This window comes from Histoplasma capsulatum, genomic scaffold, assembly GCF_000149585.1.
Source record: "Histoplasma capsulatum NAm1 scaffold_4 genomic scaffold, whole genome shotgun sequence".
In the NCBI taxonomy this organism is placed as follows: Eukaryota; Fungi; Ascomycota; class Eurotiomycetes; order Onygenales; family Ajellomycetaceae; genus Histoplasma; species Histoplasma mississippiense.
The window spans coordinates 1,006,035-1,027,458 of NW_001813979.1; the positions used below are offsets into that span (position 1 = coordinate 1,006,035).

Consider the following 21,424-nt stretch of genomic DNA (forward strand, 5'->3'; position numbering starts at 1 on the left):
GACGGCCTTCTTTTGGTGGCTCGTCTTTGATAGACGCGCGGATGGGCGTAAAGATAGAGCAGGAGCGAGAGAAAGAAGGGAAAGTTTGGAGTGTCGGGGGAGAAAGGGGAAAGGGGCAAAGGCGAAACGGGACTCACCGGACTCACCACCTACGCCCACCTAGCGCGCTTCCTTCTTTCGGCCTAGTTCCGCTGGGCGTCGACGCGCTGATTGGCCGGCCCTTGTCGGTTGATCCCCGCGCCGGCCTCCGCTACGGGCTGCTGGCACCCCACGCAGAGGAGGGCTAGCCAGTCATTGGCCCGCGCCTTATTGGCTGGAGGACGCTTACGTGAGAAGTGTCTACGCCGGCTCGGGTTAGTGGATTCCTCCCCCTTTTGTCGAGAAAGGAAATTGCTGAGTAATAATTGCATGGGTTCTGGCTTCGAGGTTCGAGCCGGGTGGACGTTGGCGGCAATATCCTGGCCCCTGGCTCTGGAAGGCTTGTCGAGGACTTCTGACTTCTGGTGTCCGCAGTCGCTGTAACCTGTGGCCAGACTGGTGGAACAGGAGGACGGAGTTACTGAGTTAATTCTCTGCGTGGTTGGCAGGAGCGACCCCTGCACCAGGGCAGCTCGTTGGTCGTTCCACTGGTTCCTCGCCTCTTGGCTGAGCTTGAGAAAAGTACGGAGTATACTGCCTAATAAACACAAATATATGAGGATAAACAAATCCCACCGCGAAGCCTTCATGGGTAGGTGGCTGAGATCTACAACAAGAGTCATGTACGCAAGTCAGTCAGTCAGTCAGTCAGTCATGCATGGTCCCGTTGGGTTCCAGGGATATGATATATGTACCATGCCCTGTTCGATGCTGGATCACTCTCTGTATCAGAGTAAGTAGATCCTTTTGAGATGTCTATTATTATTATTACTATTGCAGAGATGTTCCGGAACTTATATATAGCTATATGGTGTTCTTTACATACACATATCGGCATTACTGCTGATAATAACCCAATTCACTGGCCATCGGGCCATCATCACACACACCGAGAGACAGCCTTTCATCCACATTCTCATTGGGCACTGGAATATCAGTTCGGTGCCTCAAACGGTTTTCAAAAACCGGTCAGTCTTGGAAAACCACAGCTTTCCAATGTTACTATGCGTACGGAGTAGTTAGGTATCGTTAGTCGTGCCCTGGCTGGCTGCCAGTGGTTGGTGGGCTGCTTGCTTTCTGTTAGTTTGCTTGCTTGCTCTAGGGGTTACTATTTATATCCTCCGTTCGCCCCACCGAACCCGCCCGAGTTTCACGTCGTTGATGCACGTTTTTTTTCCTCTCACGGGCCCACCCCACCGACCGCTTGTTGCTACTGTTGCTACTGCTGCCCTGTGCGCCTCCCCACCTCAAGCGGTTCCGCTGTTGGACTGGACCATGTGTTGAGGAAACTCTGATCTTTCCATTGACATCTTGGGCTTTTTTGCCTAAGAATTTGTTTGCATATATTGTCATATTATCCACTTGGAGTTGGAATGAAAGACCAGATATGAGCTAAGGCCGCGTCGTGTTTTTTCTTTCTTCCTTCCTTCCTTTCCTTTCCTTCTGGGCCGGAATTGGACGTACAGAAATGAAATGGACTGGTCAACAACAACAACAACAACAACAACAACAACAACAACAACAACAACAACAACAAAAGAAAAAAAAAAAAAAAAAGAGGCGCCCTGCCAATCACGACGTGAATGATGCTGGGAACCCGCTGGTAGTTGTGGGATGGTTAATCTTCTCATTGTGCGATCGCTAGCTAACTATATGGGGGTAATCACGTGCGGTGGAGGGCCACCTGGGCAACTAGTGGTTATCTTTCTGATTAATTCCCCGACCTGGTACCCATGTATGGATACAGTACCTGTTCTTGTGTACATGGTATACGCAGTAATAAATTAAGATGAGTTTTATATGTACCTCCGGTATGAACATGTTCCCCAGTGTTCACAAGGTTTGGCGGGGATAAAACACCGGCTCCCTCCCGAAGCTGTCGGTTTTTAATCCCCTGTCCGGCACGTTTTTCAGGCGTCATGGTCGGTGCTGAAGATATTAAAAATAGTCATCGCCAGGGACATGATGACAAGTTAAATAGAAAGCGCCGTGGGGTGTTCTCTCGCAATAATTACTAGCGCCGGCACAGGGAGACTACCCGCTACTTTGCACTAATTATTAGCAGTAATTGGCTGCGTCGGGAGGTTGGCGTGGACACAAACCCCCGCAAGGGGGGGAAGAAGTAGAAAATGCGCAGTTCATACAGCTGCTGCACCAAATAAGCAACCTGCCGCCTGACTTTAAAGTTTTTATCTTTTCTTTTCTTTTCTTCTTCTTCTTCTTTTTTGATAACCTCTAACCTCTAATACTCGTACTATGGACTATAAGGTCACGAATGACCCATAGTACGAATTTAAAGAACCAGAGCAGACAAGGGGGAAAAGTGGGCCCGGCAATAGAAATGACTTCCGTCTGTACTCAGCCAGTTCCCTTTCATTCATTCACTCATTCGCCTTTCAGATCTAGCTTGATCCACACCATCCCACTCCACAAGAAAAAATAAAGAAAGAAAAGGGGGAGCAAGCATGAAAGGAGAATGAATAATAACCACATTAACAAAGACAATAATACAGATGTAGTATCTACGCACACATGACAGATGGAAATGAGGTGATGCGCGAGTTGACTCGATATCATTGATTGATTAATTAATCTGCAAGGGGCCTGGGCCCCCCTCCCCACACTTTTCCAGTGTCTTTGTCTTTGTCTGGCTTTCGAGGCTTAGAGATACGTACATGCATGCGATGTCCAGCTTATGTATGTAGCCTACCTACCTAGCCCTGGAGTCCTTTTCATGACCACGAGGTAGATGGGTGATACAATGGCTCCGCCTGCGATCTTTGTGCTATGGCCCACCAAGTATAGCGTACACACCTACGTGATCATGAGCAAGGGAAGCGGAGTAGAGAGCGTGGCGGGGCCTGAGGGAAAAGGGGGGGGGGGGGGGGAGGGGGAGAGAAAATAGAAATATCATCGCGATGGAGGATATGTTACGAAGAACAGAGATAGCGGGTTGGCAGTGGCATTCATTTGTTATATTCCATCGGCGAAACAGAACCAGAATATACTGGTACGTAAGGAGTACTGTGTATGTATATACATGATTTGCAGGTATTCCATGCAAAAGGAGGGGCGGGGGTTAATTATAATTAGCCCCCATGCATCCATCGAAGTGCAGCACTGTACCTGCATTCATCTAAGTGGTGGTGGCTATTATTTTAGCAAGAGGGTATGACAAGGCACAGAACTCATATGTTAACTACATTATATTATATTATATATTATATCACATTCCGATTTCTTTTCCTTTCATTTTCATTTCATTCCATGGTGCTCATGATTTGGTCAACCTCGCCCTGAATGATTTAAGTTAGTTACTACTAGTTATATTATGCAGTACTGTAGGCGTAACGGTGAGTGTTATCCAAATATATAGATTGATTTTCTTGTTGTAGTTAACCAATCAGCTGCCTCCACAGCAACATATGCATCATCCACACCTGAACCTACACCTGCACCAGTACATAAATAAATAAATGACCGATGCTCGCCTTCAGACATTGTTATGGCAATAACAATGTTGACACTTCAATTGAACTGTCCAGGGAAATGGGTTTCATTTAACATCATCCCGCGCCCTGTCTGAGATACGGAAAAATGGCGGGGGCTGCTAGTTCTTTTTGATATAAACTAGTTATAACTATCTGAATATATGTAATGCAATTTAATGCAATGCAGCTATTATCTTCCTAGTCCGGAAGTCGAAGTGAGCCCCAAGTAAGAGAGTAGGTCACACTTAGTTCTATCAGTGCTATCATACTAGTGAGTGCTAGCTATGTGGTTGATTTTCTTGAAGTTGGTGCCCCATGTGAGTTGGGCATATACTATGTAATGGACTTCCAAAGAACTTCAAAAAAAGACTAGTTAGTTATGGTAATTGGGGAAATTCTTTTAATGGTAGAAGTCTAATTTTATATTACCTCTGGTCCAAAGTACGGGTTCGTTTTCGTTTTAGTTTTCGTTTTCGTTTTCGTTTTTTCTCTTGCCCTGTTTCCTATGACTCCTCGAACCTTATCCCACCCGGTCAACAACGTGGGAAGTATAAATATGTTAGGCCACCTGGGAAACGGCGGCGGCGGCGGCGATGCCTTGTGCATTCAAACGGATGCTGTGTGCTTGTGCCATCATGTGAACAGCATCCATGTCATCTGCACAAACTCAGATCTTGCCAGTTTGAAAAATAATAAATGAAAGGAAGCTTGACCCAAAAAAAAAAAGTTTTGAGACGATCCAGGGGTTTATTTTTAATTCGAGAGCCGATGAGCTACTTCCGTAGTTCATGTTTCCCCCATGGGCAGCCCCCTGCTTGAACTTCCCCGCATATCGCTTCTCGATTTGACATTTCTCGTTTGTCTAGAGCTAGAAGGGGGGAGAAAGAAACTCGTCGTGATACTCGCGGGACCTGAAAGCTTGGATGTTGGGGAATTGGGGAAGCAATGCAGTTAACAAAAAGGCAAAGGGGAGAAGGTAGAGGCAGAATCAAATCGGGGATATAACGAAACTTCTGTACGTTTTAATACATATTACATCGATAAACTGTTTAACAATACTTGATACACTGAGGAAAGGTTAAGGGTTAGCTTCGGAAGACAAGAATAAGATATATATAAGGAAAAAAATGAAGAAAACTACTAGTAAGTTTCCGAACGGAGAAGAAATGCAGAGAATGAAGGCAAGGGAATCATAGTCTCTGAAATGACTCAAAACACTGATCATCCTCGAGAACTTTCGGTCTCATCTCTTCAAGCTAGATACTAAAGAACACAAGGATATTCCTTTCCGCAATCAACAACGGAAGATATCTGGTAGAGGTCCCCGGATGTACTCTGTGCTGTCTATAAGGAAGCTTTTCAATGGCTTCGTCAATCGACGGTCCAATCCATGGCTGGCGGATGTTGCGGATCACCGTGCCGAGTCAGCGCCTCATATGCCCAATTTACAGACTGATAAAAGTGTGTGACTCCATATTCATCTGGCAGCATGGGCACAGCCGTGCCAGTGCTCCAGTCATTCGCGGAAAGGAACAGAGCTACAAATGATAAATTAATTTGAAATTCCTTCCAAGAACAAGAGAGATCCGGGACCGATGAAGATTACCTATTATTAGATAGGCATAGCTTTCTGTTCATTTTGGGGGGGAAACGTAAAGAAAAAAAAAGAAGTCAGCGACAGTTTTAGAACGGTAACCTAGAATCATACTTCTCAAATGCAAAGACATACCTGGGTTATTAAGTGGTTTCTCCAGGTCGATCAGGGGAAGCAATGCAGTAGCTTCCCAGCCGTAGAGTTGGCGGCCAGCAACAGGCGGGAGTGTAACGGGTTCTGTTGTTTGGAAGAGAATAACAGATAAGTATCGGTTCATTGAAAGACAAAGCTTCTGTTGAGAATTGAGAGGAAAGGTGGAGGGGCGTACCCATCGGTGCTTGCCCTCCTATTGGAGCCTGTAACAGCAGGGTAAGGAAAATGAAAATGGAGTTGCGATACGTTATTCGTTCTATCGGATAAAGGTTGTCAAATTTGATTTTTTCAAAATTCGCCAACGACTTCAGACGCTGTTCGTCCACGTCGGCTGCATTCCTTGTATCGTAGTTCTGCGGACACAGGATTATCGCAGTCATCTCTACATTTTCCGGCCTCGCAATGGACATAAACACTCTGTTGCCAACGATTGGGTCCTCGGCGCATTTCGTAGGAGGATTCAGAACTATATAGGATTGCCCACCAACCCCAGGCTGCCGATCGTCCCAAAAGGTATTAGGCAGTAGCGTTGACCCTGGCAAGCAAAGACCGCAACTCTATCAGAAACAAAATGGATAACATAGCTTTTATAGGGCTAGCAGATATTGGGTAATATATGGCACACTCACAGTCAACAGGGAAGGGGAACGTCGATGTAAAAAAGTCATCTTGACACCAGATGAATAGTGGCTCGTCTGACATGATTACTTTATGAAGCTTTTCAAGTCTTCCTAGGAAATTGTTAGTTATCCACAAAAAACCAAGGGAGGATATTGTTCCAGTTACTCCGTCCGTACCTCGCACACGCTGAAATCTTACACGTGCGTCAAGATTCTTAAAAAGATACTTCTCATCTGGCCCGAAATAAACTGTACCAAATAGTGCCTCATATGTATACTGTGTAGACCGCTGAACGCCTGGGATGATATCCTCATAGCCATACCCTGAGTCCAGAAGGTCACCCAGATCTCCGATTCTCTTTAGCACAGAGGCCACCTGCGCTGGATATTAGCTATGTTACAACATTTCCAAATGACTCCATACATACTATTTTGTTCATCGGGACCTTTCCAATTCGCCATTTGAGAAAGCTTGCGGTATTGAAACGAGGTTCAGCGCCGTTGTATAAATCATGGCACATTTTGAACTTCAAGACATAAGAGTTGGACAAGTTTATTTGAGTTATGAAAACAAAGACCAAAAGCATGCGTTTCAGGGATAGCATATTGGAAAGGTTTTCAGGACGTAGAACCTCAGGAGAAATGAAGATATATCTCGAACACGACACCAGCAGTAAGGGGACATAAACGAAAGATAAGAGATCAAATGGAAGTGCAGTGAAATTGTTGATAACTATATAGGCTTACTATTTGAAGTCATTTCCTGCATGAATATGGCATCTATAGCCTCAGATTCATGTCCGTAACTCGCTCTCTATTTGTATTCATCCCGCAGGACCAAATTGGAATTCGAAATGGGATTGATCATCTTCTGTTATCAAAGAAGTGGATGCTGAATGTTGTATTGTGGGAGGATTGATAATTACACTGCAGCGTTTAAAATCATCATCATCATCATCATCATCATCATCATCATCATCATTGTCATCATAATAATAATACATATGTATATATATATATATATATATATCTATAACCATGTGTGTGAGAGATAGAGGGAGCTGTTGATCTGCACACAAAGAGGGCCCTGGCTAGCTTGGCTTGGCGCGCTGCAGGTGCCAAGCCATGCCGCCAAGGATGTTCAAAAGGATCAAAATCGTCTCTGCATCCTTGTATCCGTATCGAAAGTTCTTGCGCCGCAACGATGCACTCACTGCATATCAGGCCTAATAATACAAACCAATTTGCTGTCGCCGATTTCCTTTCGGGGCGATTTCTCAACTCTGGTTTATCTCAAATCCTGGAGCGTCGAATGCGTACTATTTATGCCTCATCTTCAGCAAGGTCCACATTCCTCAATGAACAACTATTTATATGTTTAATGATTTACATATGCATTGGATTTGCGCCGCAATTTTCCGGCGGATAGCCCAAATCAAGCATGGATGCAAAACATATATTATAGTTGGTGGTTCCAATTTACCTTCGGCAATGTTGAACTGCTGCTGGTGCGAAATTCGCTGAGTTAGTTCAAACTACTCAATTGTGACACATCCTGCTGTTTCGGTGGGCGAGCGGTGCTACAAACCATGAAGACCATGAATGGCATCACCGTACTGATTTTAGCGAATCTAGCTGCCTTCTTTGCTTTGGCTGCTTCGGATGCCACCTGCTCAAAATCTCGACCATGCAAGCTGGGTTGCTGTAGCCAATACGGCATTTGTGGGTTTGGACCTGAGTTTTGTTCCCCAGAGAAGTGTATCTCGACGTGTGATGCTAAGTCGGAATGTGGCAGTAAGTTGCTGAGTTCCCCTGTGAGCAAACTTTTGACAAGAATTTTTGCTTTATATGGAGTTCAAACTCTTGCTCATATTGGATATTCATTGATATCATGTTTTTGAAGGTTGAACTGATTTACTAACCTTCGTGATTTGTTGCAGAATACGCACCAAAGGGACGAGAAAAATGTCCACTCAATGTGTGTTGTTCACGGTTCGGGTGAGATAGTCAACAATTTCGTAGGCTCCAGTGATATTGAAAACCGTCGCTAATGTGTACGTGAAAGTTTCTGCGGTACTACTGAAGATTTCTGCGGGGAAGGATGTCAGAGTGGGTGCAGCGAAATAAAGAGACCGTAAGCATCGCCAATGACAGCCAGATGACCCTTCTTCATTCATGTTATAAAATAACGTTACTTATCAACCGTACAGTTCATGCTCCGGGACCTCTACGAAGGGGCGGTACATTGGCTATTTCGAGAGTTGGGTCTACGATCGTCCGTGTGACGTGCTCCATCCATCAAAAATCAATACTAAGCCTTGGACGGTGAGAACAATTTTTTTTTGTCATATACCCCAGTTTCAGTGAAATCCAAAACTGACTACTCTGCGTGTAGCACCTCAATTATGGGTTTGCTCAGATCAACCCGAAAGACAATACGCTGACTTCAATGCACCACTATGACGAGAAATTCTACCGCGTGTTTACAGACTTGAAAAAGCAAAAACCGTCTTTGAAGTGTTTTATTTCAATAGGCGGATGGGATGCCGGCGGCAAGGTCTTCTCTGATATGGCGAAATCCGAGGACTCCCGAAAATCATTTATTTTCTCGGTGATCGACTTCATGAAAAAATACGGTTTCGATGGCGTTGATATCGACTGGGAGTATCCAGTGGCTGATGACCGGGGTAAGGAACTGAACTCCTCATTACTATGTATCTACTAAATATGTTATTAAGTTTTGCACAGGGGCCTCAAAAGAGGATTTTAAAAACTACGTCCGACTTCTGAAAGAGCTGAAGACTGCTATAGCCGACAAGTACGGTCTAACCGTCGCACTTCCAGCTTCCTACTGTAAGTATGATGCTCGTTAAAATAACTACCTCATCTAACGGATGGAGATAGGGTATTTAAGAGGATTTGACCTTAAAGGAATGTCCGAATATGTCGACTGGTTTAATGTTATGACATATGATATTCACGGTACCTGGGATGGCAACAGCAAATGGACGCAGAGTGTCGTCAACCCTCATACAAACTTGACTGGTACACGATCTTCCCCAACAATGCAATGTTGATACAATCCTAACAATTAGTAGAAATATCAGCAGCTCTAGATCTTTTATGGAGAAATTCTGTCCCCCCAGAAAAGGTTTCTCTAGGCCTAGCATTTTACGGCAAGTCATTCACACTAGCGGATCCTAGCTGTTCAACTCCGGGCTGCCCTTTTAAAAAGGTTGACAATGAGACGGCCGGTGGGGCTCAGCCGGGGCTATGTACTCTGAACAGCGGCACGCTATCCAACTACGAGATCAATAGGGTTCTGAAGGAGCAATCCCCGGAGGTCATTTACAACAAAGCATCTGGAGTAAATTGGATTTCATGGGATAAAGATCAATGGTATGTATCCAGCCCACATTTGCGCTCCCCCCCTCCCTTACAATCAGACCTCGTTTCTTTTTATGCTATTTTATTCGCTCTTCATATCCTGCTCTCAGTAATGGCACTGGATTAATTAGAATTGTCTACAGGGTTTCATATGATGACGGGAGAACGTTAAAGCAGAAGGCAGATTTTGGGAACAAGCTATGCTTGGGGGGAACATTTGCCTGGGCCATTGATCTTGGGGGCCCTGGCACATTAAAAAATCCGAATGACTTGAGCGTGAACGATACTGTACTTGATGGTGCTGACCCGGAGGGTAGAGATAGTGGGTCTGGTGAAGTCTATATTTCTCCAGAGATTTTCAAGAAACAAGATCCAATCATCGCATGCGTACCCCCTTGCACCTTTATTATGCCTCCTATCTCCTTTTCTACTCCCACTACGATCTCCCTCCCTCCTTATACAACATCTTTAGAAGTTGTTTGGCCAACTACACAGTTGGTTACGCTTCCTGGAGGTTCAATGTCAGCTTCTACAGGTCTGGCAAGGACAGTCCAAACGACGACGCTTACAATCCCTCCTATTACGACTTCAGAGATCAATTTATGGAACTGGAAGGTTACTGATCTCAATGCCTCAAAAGCATCATATTCGCTTATAAGCAGTATCCTTCCTCCTCCGTTTGTGATTACTGATAGCATTCCACAAGACTGGTTGCAGAGCAATCACCCGAAACAAACTCCGGACAGTGGCAACCCCGGGACGACAAACGACAAAGCAGGTAATACATGGCATTCGACAACCGGATCTGATAATCCTTTCCTCATCGGGGTCATGGGAGGCAATACCCAAACAGCTGGCAAACCGCAGCCAACACATGAATCCGACGACACCCACCAGCACCAAACAACCGAAGGACACGATAAAGGCCATGTAGTGACCTCCATCAGTGATGATTCAATACTCAGATCCCACCTACCTGCTGGAATAATCAAGCCACCTGTGATGACACGGACAGTTACTCCGCCGCCGTTTCCTTATACCACAAAAACTGAACACCATGACAAAAAGCCCGACACCACAAAAGCTAAGAATGGCAACAAAACGCCATTGCCCATTGTTTCTTTTACTAAAGGCCCCCCTGATCCACTTTGCACCTCAAATTGTGGAAAGAAATGTAAGGGTCTATTTTGCGATGGCCCCTGTGAGCAGAATTGCGGCGATGGAAAAGATTTCTTTTCCGAGAATGAGACGGCGAAACCTAAAAACACTCAAAAATGCAGGGGTCCAGACTGCAAGAATGGCAAATGCACGGGTTTATTATGTATCAATTTCGGCTGCTCTGGCCTTGATTGCCTGGACGGCATTTGCTGGGGTCCTAGATGCGTTATCACCTGGTGTGGCGGGCAGAAATGTATACCAAAAATAGGCGGCTGTAGTGGCCCTGGCTGTAAACCAAGTGGGTGTCTTGGGTTAGACTGCGACAGCAAAACAGGTCGATGCTTTGGTCTAGGATGTATTGGATTTGGTTGTGATGGCCCCGATTGTGATAATGGGAGCTGCAAGGGTCCACGGTGCTGGCCGCTTACATGTGAAGGAGAGGGTTGCCACTCAGGATTCTGCACTGGACCCAAGTGCAAGACAGGAAAAGACGGTTGTGATAAGGCCCAAACTGTTCCTCGATGTACAGAGCTCGTTTCCAAAATTCAGACCAGGCCAGACAGATCTGAATATTTCTTAACCACACAGACCGGATGTCGCACGATCACAGCATGCTCTGCCCAACCCACAACTATCACTACTACAACTACCGTCAAAAAGCCTTCCATAAACACCGCTGCGGGCATGACAATGACCGCACCAGACACTCCAGAGCATTATATGGCCCTAGCGCAATATCTTGTGTATCAAATGCAAAGCCGCGATGCTACCCGGATGTTCTTTGAGCCGGAGATAATAACGCCAACAACTACAACTACAGTGAAACCAAAGAAAACTGCCCTTCCAGGGTTAAAATGTTTTGATTCAGGCAGCACTTCTCACCGCTCAGGGATGATTCGAGCGATCGAAGGCTTCTGTAATGGCAACAAAGGTATAACGATTCGAAAGATAGATGGCCAGTTTACAGAGTATTATGGCGCAAGATGTTTCGGTCCAGGGGCGTGCTGGGTTGAGAATAAGATCTCTGTGGAGCTAATCAATGGCTGTGAGCCATTCAAACTCGACGGCGGGGGGCCTGGAGATACGTGTGGTTACTCTTTCAGACAAACTGTTGATAAATGCGATCAAACGCAAACAAGTTTCAAACAAGGAGGCATTTACACAACTAATTGCGCTCGCTGGATACTAGACCCTGGCATCGTCGCGCCGGGAGGGCCAAAAATCAGATATCCCCTGTTGAACGGCACCGATTATGCAAATACCTCTATGGCAAACAATACTAGATTCTGGAGATCCTTCAATCACGGCTCGGCCGACGTCGCTCCAAAACAAAACGGCTCAGCTATGAACCGACTCCAAAAGCATTAGTTCATATATATACGAGAAAAAGGACAGGCCTAGAGGCCTGGAGTATCAGCGGTCGATTTAGAAATTGGAGATCATTTCACTATATAACAGCATCAATTTTATTTTAATTTCTATTTTCTGTGATTTTTACTTCCTCCCTTCCTAGCTCCGTTTCTTTACGAATTTTTGTTCATCAGCTGGTAACTAACTTAAACAATCCTGTTTTTGTATGCAAATTTTATACTTTAAACCCTGAAGTCCACAAAAAGTAAGCTTGAATGTCTTGTATATATATATGTTAGCGGTCATGGAAAGATTGGTGAAGTTCTTGGATATGCCCAAGTCGGACAAGGGATGTAGGTTACCCTGTCATTCGAAGCAGAATAAATTGTCTTTCCCCACCCTCGTGTCAAAGCTTTTCTGGCCATCAAGTTGATGGTTTTCTAGAGCAGGGCTTGATTTTTTTTTTTTTTTTTTTTTTTTTTTTTTAATAAACACGGTGTAGACTTCATTTCGCGTACGTGTGTCAAAAGGCGAACAAGGCATAGTCGAATGGGAATATCTGCCAAAAAAAAAAATCCTCATTTGACCAAGGATATCCCTACACAGGCACTTAAAATTACAACTTGCGTGTTTCGGCTGCTTGAGTTTTCATAGGGGTATATACGCCTGGAAGCCGACATGCATGCAGTTTACATACTGCACTGCGTGAAAACCATGGGCCATCTACAATCGTTTGCCATTGGAACTTCTCCAAGATAAAATGATACCAGATTGATCCGCGATTACAATTGTCCAAACGAACCTGCAACTTACAGCGTTTGCTGTGAAGGATCATGTGCATTCTGGTCTTTGGACCTAGAGATCGTGCGGCCGGTATGGGTTTCTGTCTCTGTTCAGGCAACAAAGATGGTGAGATTTTCTCAGTTATTGAATTTGGATCTTTCAAGTCGTGGTGGGCCTTGTGTTAATCAAGTTTGGATCAATATGCGGAGGATTAAAGCTAGTTACCTTTTATGTGTAGTTTTTTGATTACGTTTCAACCTTAGAAAATGCGTCAATGGAGATCCTTTTTCAATAATAAGAAGAAAGGATGAAATGTATACTTCTAAGGGCCTTTCTTTGCGTACGATCGATGTAGGATAGTTGAAGTTTCTCTCTTCGATTGCTGATCGGCACTTTTGAGTCAGGGACAATTGCTCCGCGCAGGCAGTTCTTCGTGCGCAATCAAAAAAAGTGCCGGGTGTAAATGATGTACTGATCACGAGGATGCTTTGCAGGTACATGTATGATAAGTAGTTGCATCTGAGCTTGTATACCTCCGTTAATTCGCCCGGCATATTATCCAAATTGTCAGCTATCCCTCAGCAACTCTACGAACTCCTAGCCTTGGGAGGAGAGGCTAGTTTAAAGTCTCCTGGTCCTCTGAGGGCGTGTTGTGAAGGGCTTCAAAATGGAACATGGGGAGCCCATTCCTAAAAGACACTGGGTACAGTGATACTTTATTGATCAAGCGCGGTTATCACATCATATACCTGGATGCACGTTGCCATTTTCTCAATTTGCGAAAGCGTGGAATCCTCGAGGATTGGTTCGGTGTCGAGATGTTACACAAACCAGTAAGCAGACCCGGCTCATTGATTTTTTATATTTCCTATGTCACCATGTATTGGATGGAAGGATGAAGAGCAGACAAAGAAAACCTGCTGCATCCATGTGTCCTATGCATAATCCACGTGGTGGGATGGATGGGAGTTTATTCACATACGCTGCGATACAGGGATCCTTCAAGAAGTTCTCCCTTTGTTTCCCTGCTGAGGATGTTGTTGTTGTTCTTCATATTTTTTCTAAGGCCATATGCAGTCTGAGACTATGACAGCCTTCACCTCACTAGCCTACCCTTATGTTCGGCTACTCTCTAGTTACGCTTCCCAGGAGTCAGAAGCAGGAAACAGAACCAATGCTTTGATAGTGCTCGTTGTTTGCAGACGAGGGTATTCACTTTATTCCCGTCAAGGTTTCTGGTTATTCATCGCCCATATTTTATAGATATGTGGTTATGTAGCTCCTGCAAATTTGAAGGTTTTTAACCCAGCTACAGGGTAAACCCTGGATAATTCCCCCTGCGTATGCCGCAGGCAGTTTTCTCATGCTTTGGAAAAGCAAATGGAGTTGTGGTTTGGCTGCCAGACAAGAAGTCACCGTATATATAGATACATATATCATATATCCGTTCATTTTCGAGAGGATTTCAATAAAGTATTTACTAACCAGATGTATCTGGAACACATCTGTTGAAGATCAGACCAGGGAAAGAGAGGATTTAAAGGGGAAAGAAGAAAAATGTGAAGAAAGACAAGAAAAAGGCAGTTTTGTATTGAATTGAGCTACAGTAACTAATGGTTAGTTCTATGAATGGAATTGGGGTGTTTAATTTCATGTCAGTTCACACCAAGAAGCTTCACAGATGATTATCACAATATCACTCCCCTCAGACAGTACTGCACAGTACTGATAAGAATTCAGAGAAGTTACTTTTCTGTCTTTGTGTAATTAGTTAGCTTCTTTCTCCTACTAATATAAGTAAGTTTTTTTTTTTTTTTTTTTTTTTTTTCCTGATGCTTCTTTTTTTTTCTGAGAAGGTTTTGGATATCTTCACATACATACATGCAGCTAGATCATTTTGATCACAGTGACTGGGACTCAAAATTTCTCATAGTTTGGCTAATTAGACTCAGAATGTAAGAACTAGATTTTAGTAGTGTGGGACATTGGAGCCCTTTTTACTTGTGTGACTGATTCATTTTTTTTTTTTTTTTTTTTTCTTTTTGTTTTATTTTCCTCCCAATTTTGGTGCTCTCTGAAGATGGAGTCAAGAAGTGTTATGAAAGATGGTGAGGATTGTTTGAGAACAGGGGAAGGAAAATAGACAACTTCTTATTAATTAAATGCACTGTACTCCGTACATGTCCATTAATTCTCGGTGTAGATAGATGGATGGCTGGCAGGGCGTGTTTGTTCAGGGTCTCCGCCCTTTTTATTTTTATTTTATTTTACTTTTTTGGAATTCAAGTTCGTTACTACTACATCCTCAAGAATATTTGGAATAAACGACGCTGGAGCCGCTGGAGTATTCATGGAAGATGTCCCTCGTGGTTCCAAGGGTCGTTTGAAAGTAAGAAGCTAATGGTCCGTGCAAAAAGTCAATTGCAGGGACTAACACTTCAAGTAAAAATCAAAAATGAAAGAGGGCCTTCGTCTTCGACCGGAAAATCTATATCTATATATATATATATTCAGGAATCTGAGCACTTCGCCAGAAATAGAAGTGGAAAAGACCCAATTTTCTTTTGGATGGATTAGGTGTTTGACTAGCCACAAATCAAGTCTGTGGAACCCGCTCCCATCACAGTTTGCGGCGGGAGTTGAGAAAATTCAATTTCTCTTTTCGAGCCACGATCGCGGTGTGTTAAGACGACGGGCTAAGAAGCACTACTGTGGACATCGTTATGATGCGCTGATCCCTCAGCAGGACATGCTGCTGGTAATGAGAAGGGTTGGGCGTTTTTTTAGCAGTGTCCGCTTTTGCTCTGCTGCTTTTTTTGTGCATTTTGCTCCAGCACCCCTGTAATTGTAATTTGGATTTATGGGTTTTTTTTTTTTTTTTTTTTTTTTTTTTTTTTTTTTTTTTTGACTTTGTTTCCAATCCCGGACGGTATATTCGATTTATTTCTCGACGTTCCCTGAACTATATAATTGAAATATTTCTCGCTCGAAGGCCCGAGTTTTTTATTATTATTTTAAGTCCAGGGCCATGGCGGGGAGAAACCTTGACCCAAAGAAGATAAAATCTTGAACCATGGATCGCCATGTGGAGTGGAGGAAGCCATCGTTCGTCGTCTCTTGTCGAGGCCTATACCCCCAGCTCTGGAGCCGCTGGCCAATTAATTATGAGCGCCTATCGTTACGCTGTCTAGGGAGACTTTCCCGGTTAAGTCGTTTGGTTCCCGCCGTCTACGCAGCTAAGGCCGGCGTTCCAGGAATGTGGAATTGGGGGAATCGATCCCGGTGATTTGCGGCATTCCTTCATCTCAGGCTTTCTTGTTCCTCCCACCGAAGCACTACATAGTAGTACAGTTGTGTAAGTTGACCATGCAACCTGTGTGAGGTTTGTACGCCAGGGGTGTGGGGACACAGATACTTTTGAACAACAATATATAATGGGCTAAGGGGTGTGTAAAGGCCCTGGCCCGGAAGCAATATCGGTCGACAGTTTAAATGCACTGAAAGAGGGAGGGATGTGAGGAGTATCAATCTATGACGGAATCTCAAGCAGAGATTCGTTACTGCGTAGGAGTTTAGTGATATAGACAAGCATTTCAATCCTTGTCCAACATTATCCACATCCACGCACCCTGCTTGGACAAATCGTCGTCTCGATATTTAGCATCTTTGAAGTCGTTACCCTAGCGCGACCCTTGTGCCGAAAAAGGGGAAACTCAGGGGCACATACCATCAAGAGTGGCGTGCGGCGTTGAACAGGAGGACGGGGATGAAGTCTTTGGCCAATGGGAATACTGCAGCATCCGGTCTGTACGCAGGATTTGGAAGCGGTCGACACCGCTCTGAGTCCTCTCCAAGTCTCCTGGCACCAACCACTTCGAGCAGACCAGCGCTGGCCATCTCCCTCAACTTGGAGATCGAGGGAAGTTGAATAGCTGTTGGGGTGTGGCAGTAGGAACCGCGGGCCGTGGCAGGGTGAGCCCCTGAACCAGCCAAGACCCGTCCGGCGCCGTCGTTTTTTCTTCTACCAGCGACGTGTTTGCTCTCTCATCGCTCTCCGTCTCGCTTTTTATTTCTTTCTCTCGCTCGCTCTCTCACTCTCTCCCCGCGTATCCCGGAGCCAAGTCGGTTGGCCTGTCTTCTTCTGTCTCCGCTCTCCCCTTTTCTTGTGTTTTCGCTTGGAGTCCATCCATCCCTCTTCTTCTCTCACTTTTTACGGGGCTGTATTCTGTAGTAGTCCCCTGAACACGCTCCTTATTCCTCATTGATCCTTCTATCTTCTTCTGCTTCTCTCCATGCTGGTCACCTTTTAACTTTGCTTTCTCTTCTCCTCTATCTCTTATTCGTTGCATGCGCCCTCAGAGACGATATATTCCACGTGAAGCAGCTACTGTTGAGGCTCTATGAGGCAGTTTACCTCCTTACTGCCTTTCTTTTTAGAACATCAACCTGCCCCAGGTATGGAATATACACATATCCATCCCCTCTGGATATGCTTTTTCTTCCCGCTTCCATTCGTTCTGTCTGGTTGACCGTGGCTGACTCATCTGCCTGTCAAAGTTCCAGAGCCCCTTTAGTCGAACTTACTATTCAACAGTCGTGCCTGGGCGTGCTTCTGCCTGCCCCTGAAACTGTTCATCTTCCGCCTGAATTTTTCGCTGTTTGACCCACTCTCGAGACTTCTTCGACATTATTCTTTCGTTACTTCCTTGGATCCTTTCGTTTTTGTTATTTCTTTCGTGCATCTTAATCTTGGTACACACCTTCAAAAGAAAAGACGGGTCTGGTTTTGACCACTACCCTTGGTGAATACCTGTAGAGCATCTGGAACACTGGCCACAACACTTTGCAATCACAAATCTGCCGTGGCTGGTAGTGCCCGCGGGAATCCAGGACGCTTGCGACTCAAAGTTGTACAAAACATTCGTCTTTGCGACTTTTCCTGACCCCACGATACCAATTTGCTACCCGAATACCTCTCCGTTCGTCGTCCTCATCAGCTTCTTTATAAAATGTCCTTCTTTTCGCGAGTTTTCCGGAGCAGAGATGCCAGTGGTTCCAAGAAACAGGGGAAGCAAAATGGTGTTAGCCAGGATGTTCCTCAAAAGCCGCAACAGATCGACGCTTTCATCCGTACGGAGGTAACTCCAGACGAAGTCCAAGAATTGTTACATGGATGCACGGTCGAATTAAAATCAAGAGGTCTGTATATACGCCCTCCGATGAAAAAGAATGCGGTTTAAGTTTAGCCAAATGCTCACCCTCGCCATGATTCCGCAGGACTTGAAATTCCATTCCTCCTTCTCCCATTCCGCCCTAGTTCGGATCCAAGCTCAGCACGAACATTCATCCGACACTACTTCATCCCTCCTCCTGAGCGGCCAGCTCCACTTCGGGGAGAACATTTAATCCAGGAGTTGCGGTTGACTGAGCCTATGGTCAGTGATATTCCCTAGGCAAAAAGCGAATGAGAGCTAATCGGAGACTTTGAATTTCTTCAGGTGCTCTGCAGTATTATAAAATGGTGTTGGAGTCGATTACCTGGGGGTGTCGTAACTTGGGAGGCATACGAATTGTTCAAAGTTGGAGAACAAGGTCATTACTTTTGCTTTTCTTACCACTGAATGTGTCTTCTATGACACCTAACGGACCAAGTTAAACTGACTCGCTTTTATAGACTCCCAATTTGCCCGCGACGCCTTTTCGACTTTCATCCCATTAAGTGTCGAATCCGATTCGCGGACGAAAATTATTTTCGATTTCTTCGACCTTATGTCTGCTATTGCGGCTCATGGAAAAACTAACGGGTTTGGAGGCCGAAAACTTTCGCGATATGCTGGTTGGTGGGCTTTTGAGCACGTTGATACTGGCAACGGATTTGAATCAAGCTATAAGAACTGGGCAAGGTAAATTAAAAAAAATATCCTTACATCGCATTCCTCCTATTTTTGGCATGTTTTGCTTACCAGTTTTCTTTCTTTACACAGTGCGGCCGATGCGACGAGCCATTTATTTTTTGCCTACCTTCGTTCTCTTTCTCCTGACTCCCTTCGCGGATCTAATGGCATTTCTGCGCTTCCAATTTCGTTGCAAAGCCTTGTTCAAGCGACCGAGTACCCACCAGAAACCCCTGCCTTACTTCAGATGGAATCAACCAAGGTGGTAATGATCGTCGAGAATGTTTCGCCAACGCCGTTTGCATTACTACGACGTGCCAAGAATTTCGAATATAGAGATAGCGATCATGCTCTTCAAAGATTTTCTAATTTCGAGGATCCTGTCAAAGCACTTACTGACGAGTGCCGTAGAGTGTTGCGGTGCATATCCTCAACCAATCAATCCAAAATTACCGCATTAGCAGAGGGGCCAATCCGTGATGCATCGTGGTCACGATTCGAAGATCTTGGTTTCACTGCCTCTATCGAAGAGGGAGATGGTGAGGGCGATGGGGACAGGACAATGTCGAAGCATACCGGACCACCGGGTCTGAGGTCAGCTCCTCAATCTCGCACTGCCGATCTTGGACGACCGACCACGCCATCATGGGCTGATTTTCTCTCCTCTGGATTTGCTGACGAAAACGAGCCAAGAAGCCGTCCCCCTTTCCTCCTTCCCCCCGACAAAGTCCTTCCTCCCATTCAGACAGTACGAGGGCAAAGCTCGCAATCACATAAACGTTTGTTCGACGAGGAATCATCCTTTGAGCCCGGTTCACTTGCAAGCATAACTACTATGGACTTGGATGCTTCGTTTTGGTGGGTCTGGATCAGCAGTCTGTCAGGAGAGGAACCCACTCAGCGAAAAGCAGTTTTTGGGCGGTGCGCCCTGATTGAAACGTCCGTCTCAGGAGGGAAATGGTTTGTGCTTGAGGAGCAGGTTAAAGGAGCTGCTCCTGAACCGGAAGTTGGCGCATATATCGCTAAAAAGAAAGGATTCTTCGGTTTCAGATCACGAAAGGGAAGACTAACACGACGCAGATCTTCCGCGCAGAAGACTTCCGCTGTGGAAGAACCCTATCAGCGAGCCCATAGTACAACAGCAATAAGCAAAACAAGCATCGGCCCCGACCAGCATGCCAGGATCCAAGCTGCGGCTGCGGCTCTTCAGAGGAAGCATCGGGAACAGGAGCAAGAACAGGAGGAACTATCCGAACGCCGCAACAAGTCAGAAGACTTGGGCCATCAGAAGAACAACTCCGTGATGTCCCTGCAGCCACTTGTTATGACAGAGGTCTCACAGGCGATGAAGTGGGCTAACAACTACGATAAAAATGCCGTACGAGCAGCTTATCTTGGAAACAGCCTTGCTGGAACTGGCGCCCCTGCAGAGTCTCTTAAATTGCCAGCTAACGGATACACCCAAACTAGTTCTCTTAATTCGCCAAGTTCTCCAGCTCACGAACAAGCAGTTCCTCTAAAGGAGGAGACAACTTCTCCTCGACCCGTTCCTGAACAGCCCGATATTTCCAAGAGTGCTACATCTGAATTGCGCCCCGTAGCTACTCCTGTAGTTGAATCTACTGCGCCGGCTTCCCTCGAAACGAAATCCTTAGAAATAAGCCGGGGAAAGAAGTCGATGGATTCCACCGATGAACCCAAGAAGTTGAAGAAGAAGGCTGCAAACACGACACTGAAGGGTATGTTTGGTAAGAAGACTGAGAAGCCAGAGCAACCACCGATGAAACCAACTGGAGCAGAGACGTCTGCTGTTGGCGCTGCTAGGGCTGCACTTGAAAGTCGAACCGCACAGGCAGATAAATCTTCGGCCTTCGCGCCGACCAAGGCTCCTTCTGCCCGCCGTCTTTCTGGCCTTGGACGAAAGAAGACCGCAGAGTCAATTTCCTCACCAACAGCGTCCAAGCCAACCACCCCACCCGCAGGTGGGGAGCGGCCAGGAGCTCAGCCCGTCCCGGTCGCTACGGATTACGATGGCCCACCATGGACTCGCAGAGATAATGAATTCGATGCGCTTTCTCGGGTGGATACCAACGAGAAGGCCCAGGCGGATCGGGAATTTTCCTCCTTTGATCACCAGGCTCCCTTCGTTGATCAGCCCGCATTTGTGCCAGAGGATTCTCCTATCAGGGACGAGTTCCCTGAACGTGACGTTCCCGCCCAACGCCCAGTTGCCAAAGAAGCCGCGTCGCCTGTGAATGGCTATGGGCGCCCTGACAATTCTGTCACAGCCGAGCCCATGCCTCTGCAGGACCGCTGGGCACAAATCCGGAAAAACGCTGCTGAACGTGCCACCAAGGTCGACGACCATCCGTCAAGACATCATGAACCTGAGAAGACGGATGATGGTGAAACAAGTGGGGAGGAGAGTAAGTGATACGCCATTGAATTTCTTCTATCGAACTACACTAATGATTTCTTTTTTTTTTTCCCTCATTTTAGCAATCGAATCTCGAGTCGCACGCATTAAAGCCCGTGTTGCTGAGCTGACAGGCAATATGGAATCGTAGACCATATGCTCTCGACGATGTTTCCACGGTTCTCATGCGTCTTGCGTATTTCCATAAGTCCGGTTTTTGACCTTTTCGATTCTCCTTGTGTTTTTAATTTTATCTTATCTTATCTATTGGTTTTTGTTTCCTACATTTTCTATACCCCTTTTTTTTTGCTATTTTGTTTCTCTTCTTCAATTTATGCCTCTGGTAAACTGCTGCTATTTTTGACTACATTTCTGAGAACTTTCATAAATCGAAATCTCCTATCCAGACACACATCTTTCTTCCTTCCCCCGATTTTCTT

At 45.5% G+C, this 21,424-nt stretch overlaps 3 protein-coding genes across 3 annotated transcripts; 2 read left to right on the forward strand and 1 right to left on the reverse strand.

Annotated features, from left to right (window-relative positions):
• Window positions 1–5,000: 5,000 nt before the first annotated feature.
• Window positions 5,001–6,601, reverse strand: HCAG_04322 (predicted protein; the record flags this gene model as incomplete). The annotated part of the gene is made up of 6 exons (XM_001540432.1): window positions 5,001–5,167; window positions 5,359–5,460; window positions 5,552–5,911; window positions 6,006–6,107; window positions 6,174–6,372; window positions 6,425–6,601. 6 exons carry the CDS (start codon window positions 6,599–6,601, stop codon window positions 5,001–5,003), a joined length of 1,107 nt encoding a protein of 368 aa, XP_001540482.1.
• Window positions 6,602–7,782: 1,181 nt separating this feature from the next.
• On the forward strand, window positions 7,783–10,006 carry HCAG_04323 (predicted protein; the record flags this gene model as incomplete). The annotated part of the gene is made up of 9 exons (XM_001540433.1): window positions 7,783–7,790; window positions 8,062–8,130; window positions 8,207–8,321; window positions 8,392–8,683; window positions 8,745–8,849; window positions 8,901–9,041; window positions 9,095–9,395; window positions 9,527–9,705; window positions 9,738–10,006. 9 exons carry the CDS (start codon window positions 7,783–7,785, stop codon window positions 10,004–10,006), a joined length of 1,479 nt encoding a protein of 492 aa, XP_001540483.1.
• A 7,677-nt stretch (window positions 10,007–17,683) lies between these two features.
• HCAG_04324 (conserved hypothetical protein) lies at window positions 17,684–21,135 on the forward strand (the record flags this gene model as incomplete). The annotated part of the gene is made up of 6 exons (XM_001540434.1): window positions 17,684–17,873; window positions 17,952–18,109; window positions 18,173–18,266; window positions 18,349–18,577; window positions 18,659–20,994; window positions 21,068–21,135. The coding sequence occupies 6 exons, from the start codon at window positions 17,684–17,686 to the stop codon at window positions 21,133–21,135; spliced, it is 3,075 nt and encodes a 1,024-aa protein (XP_001540484.1).
• Window positions 21,136–21,424: the final 289 nt, after the last annotated feature.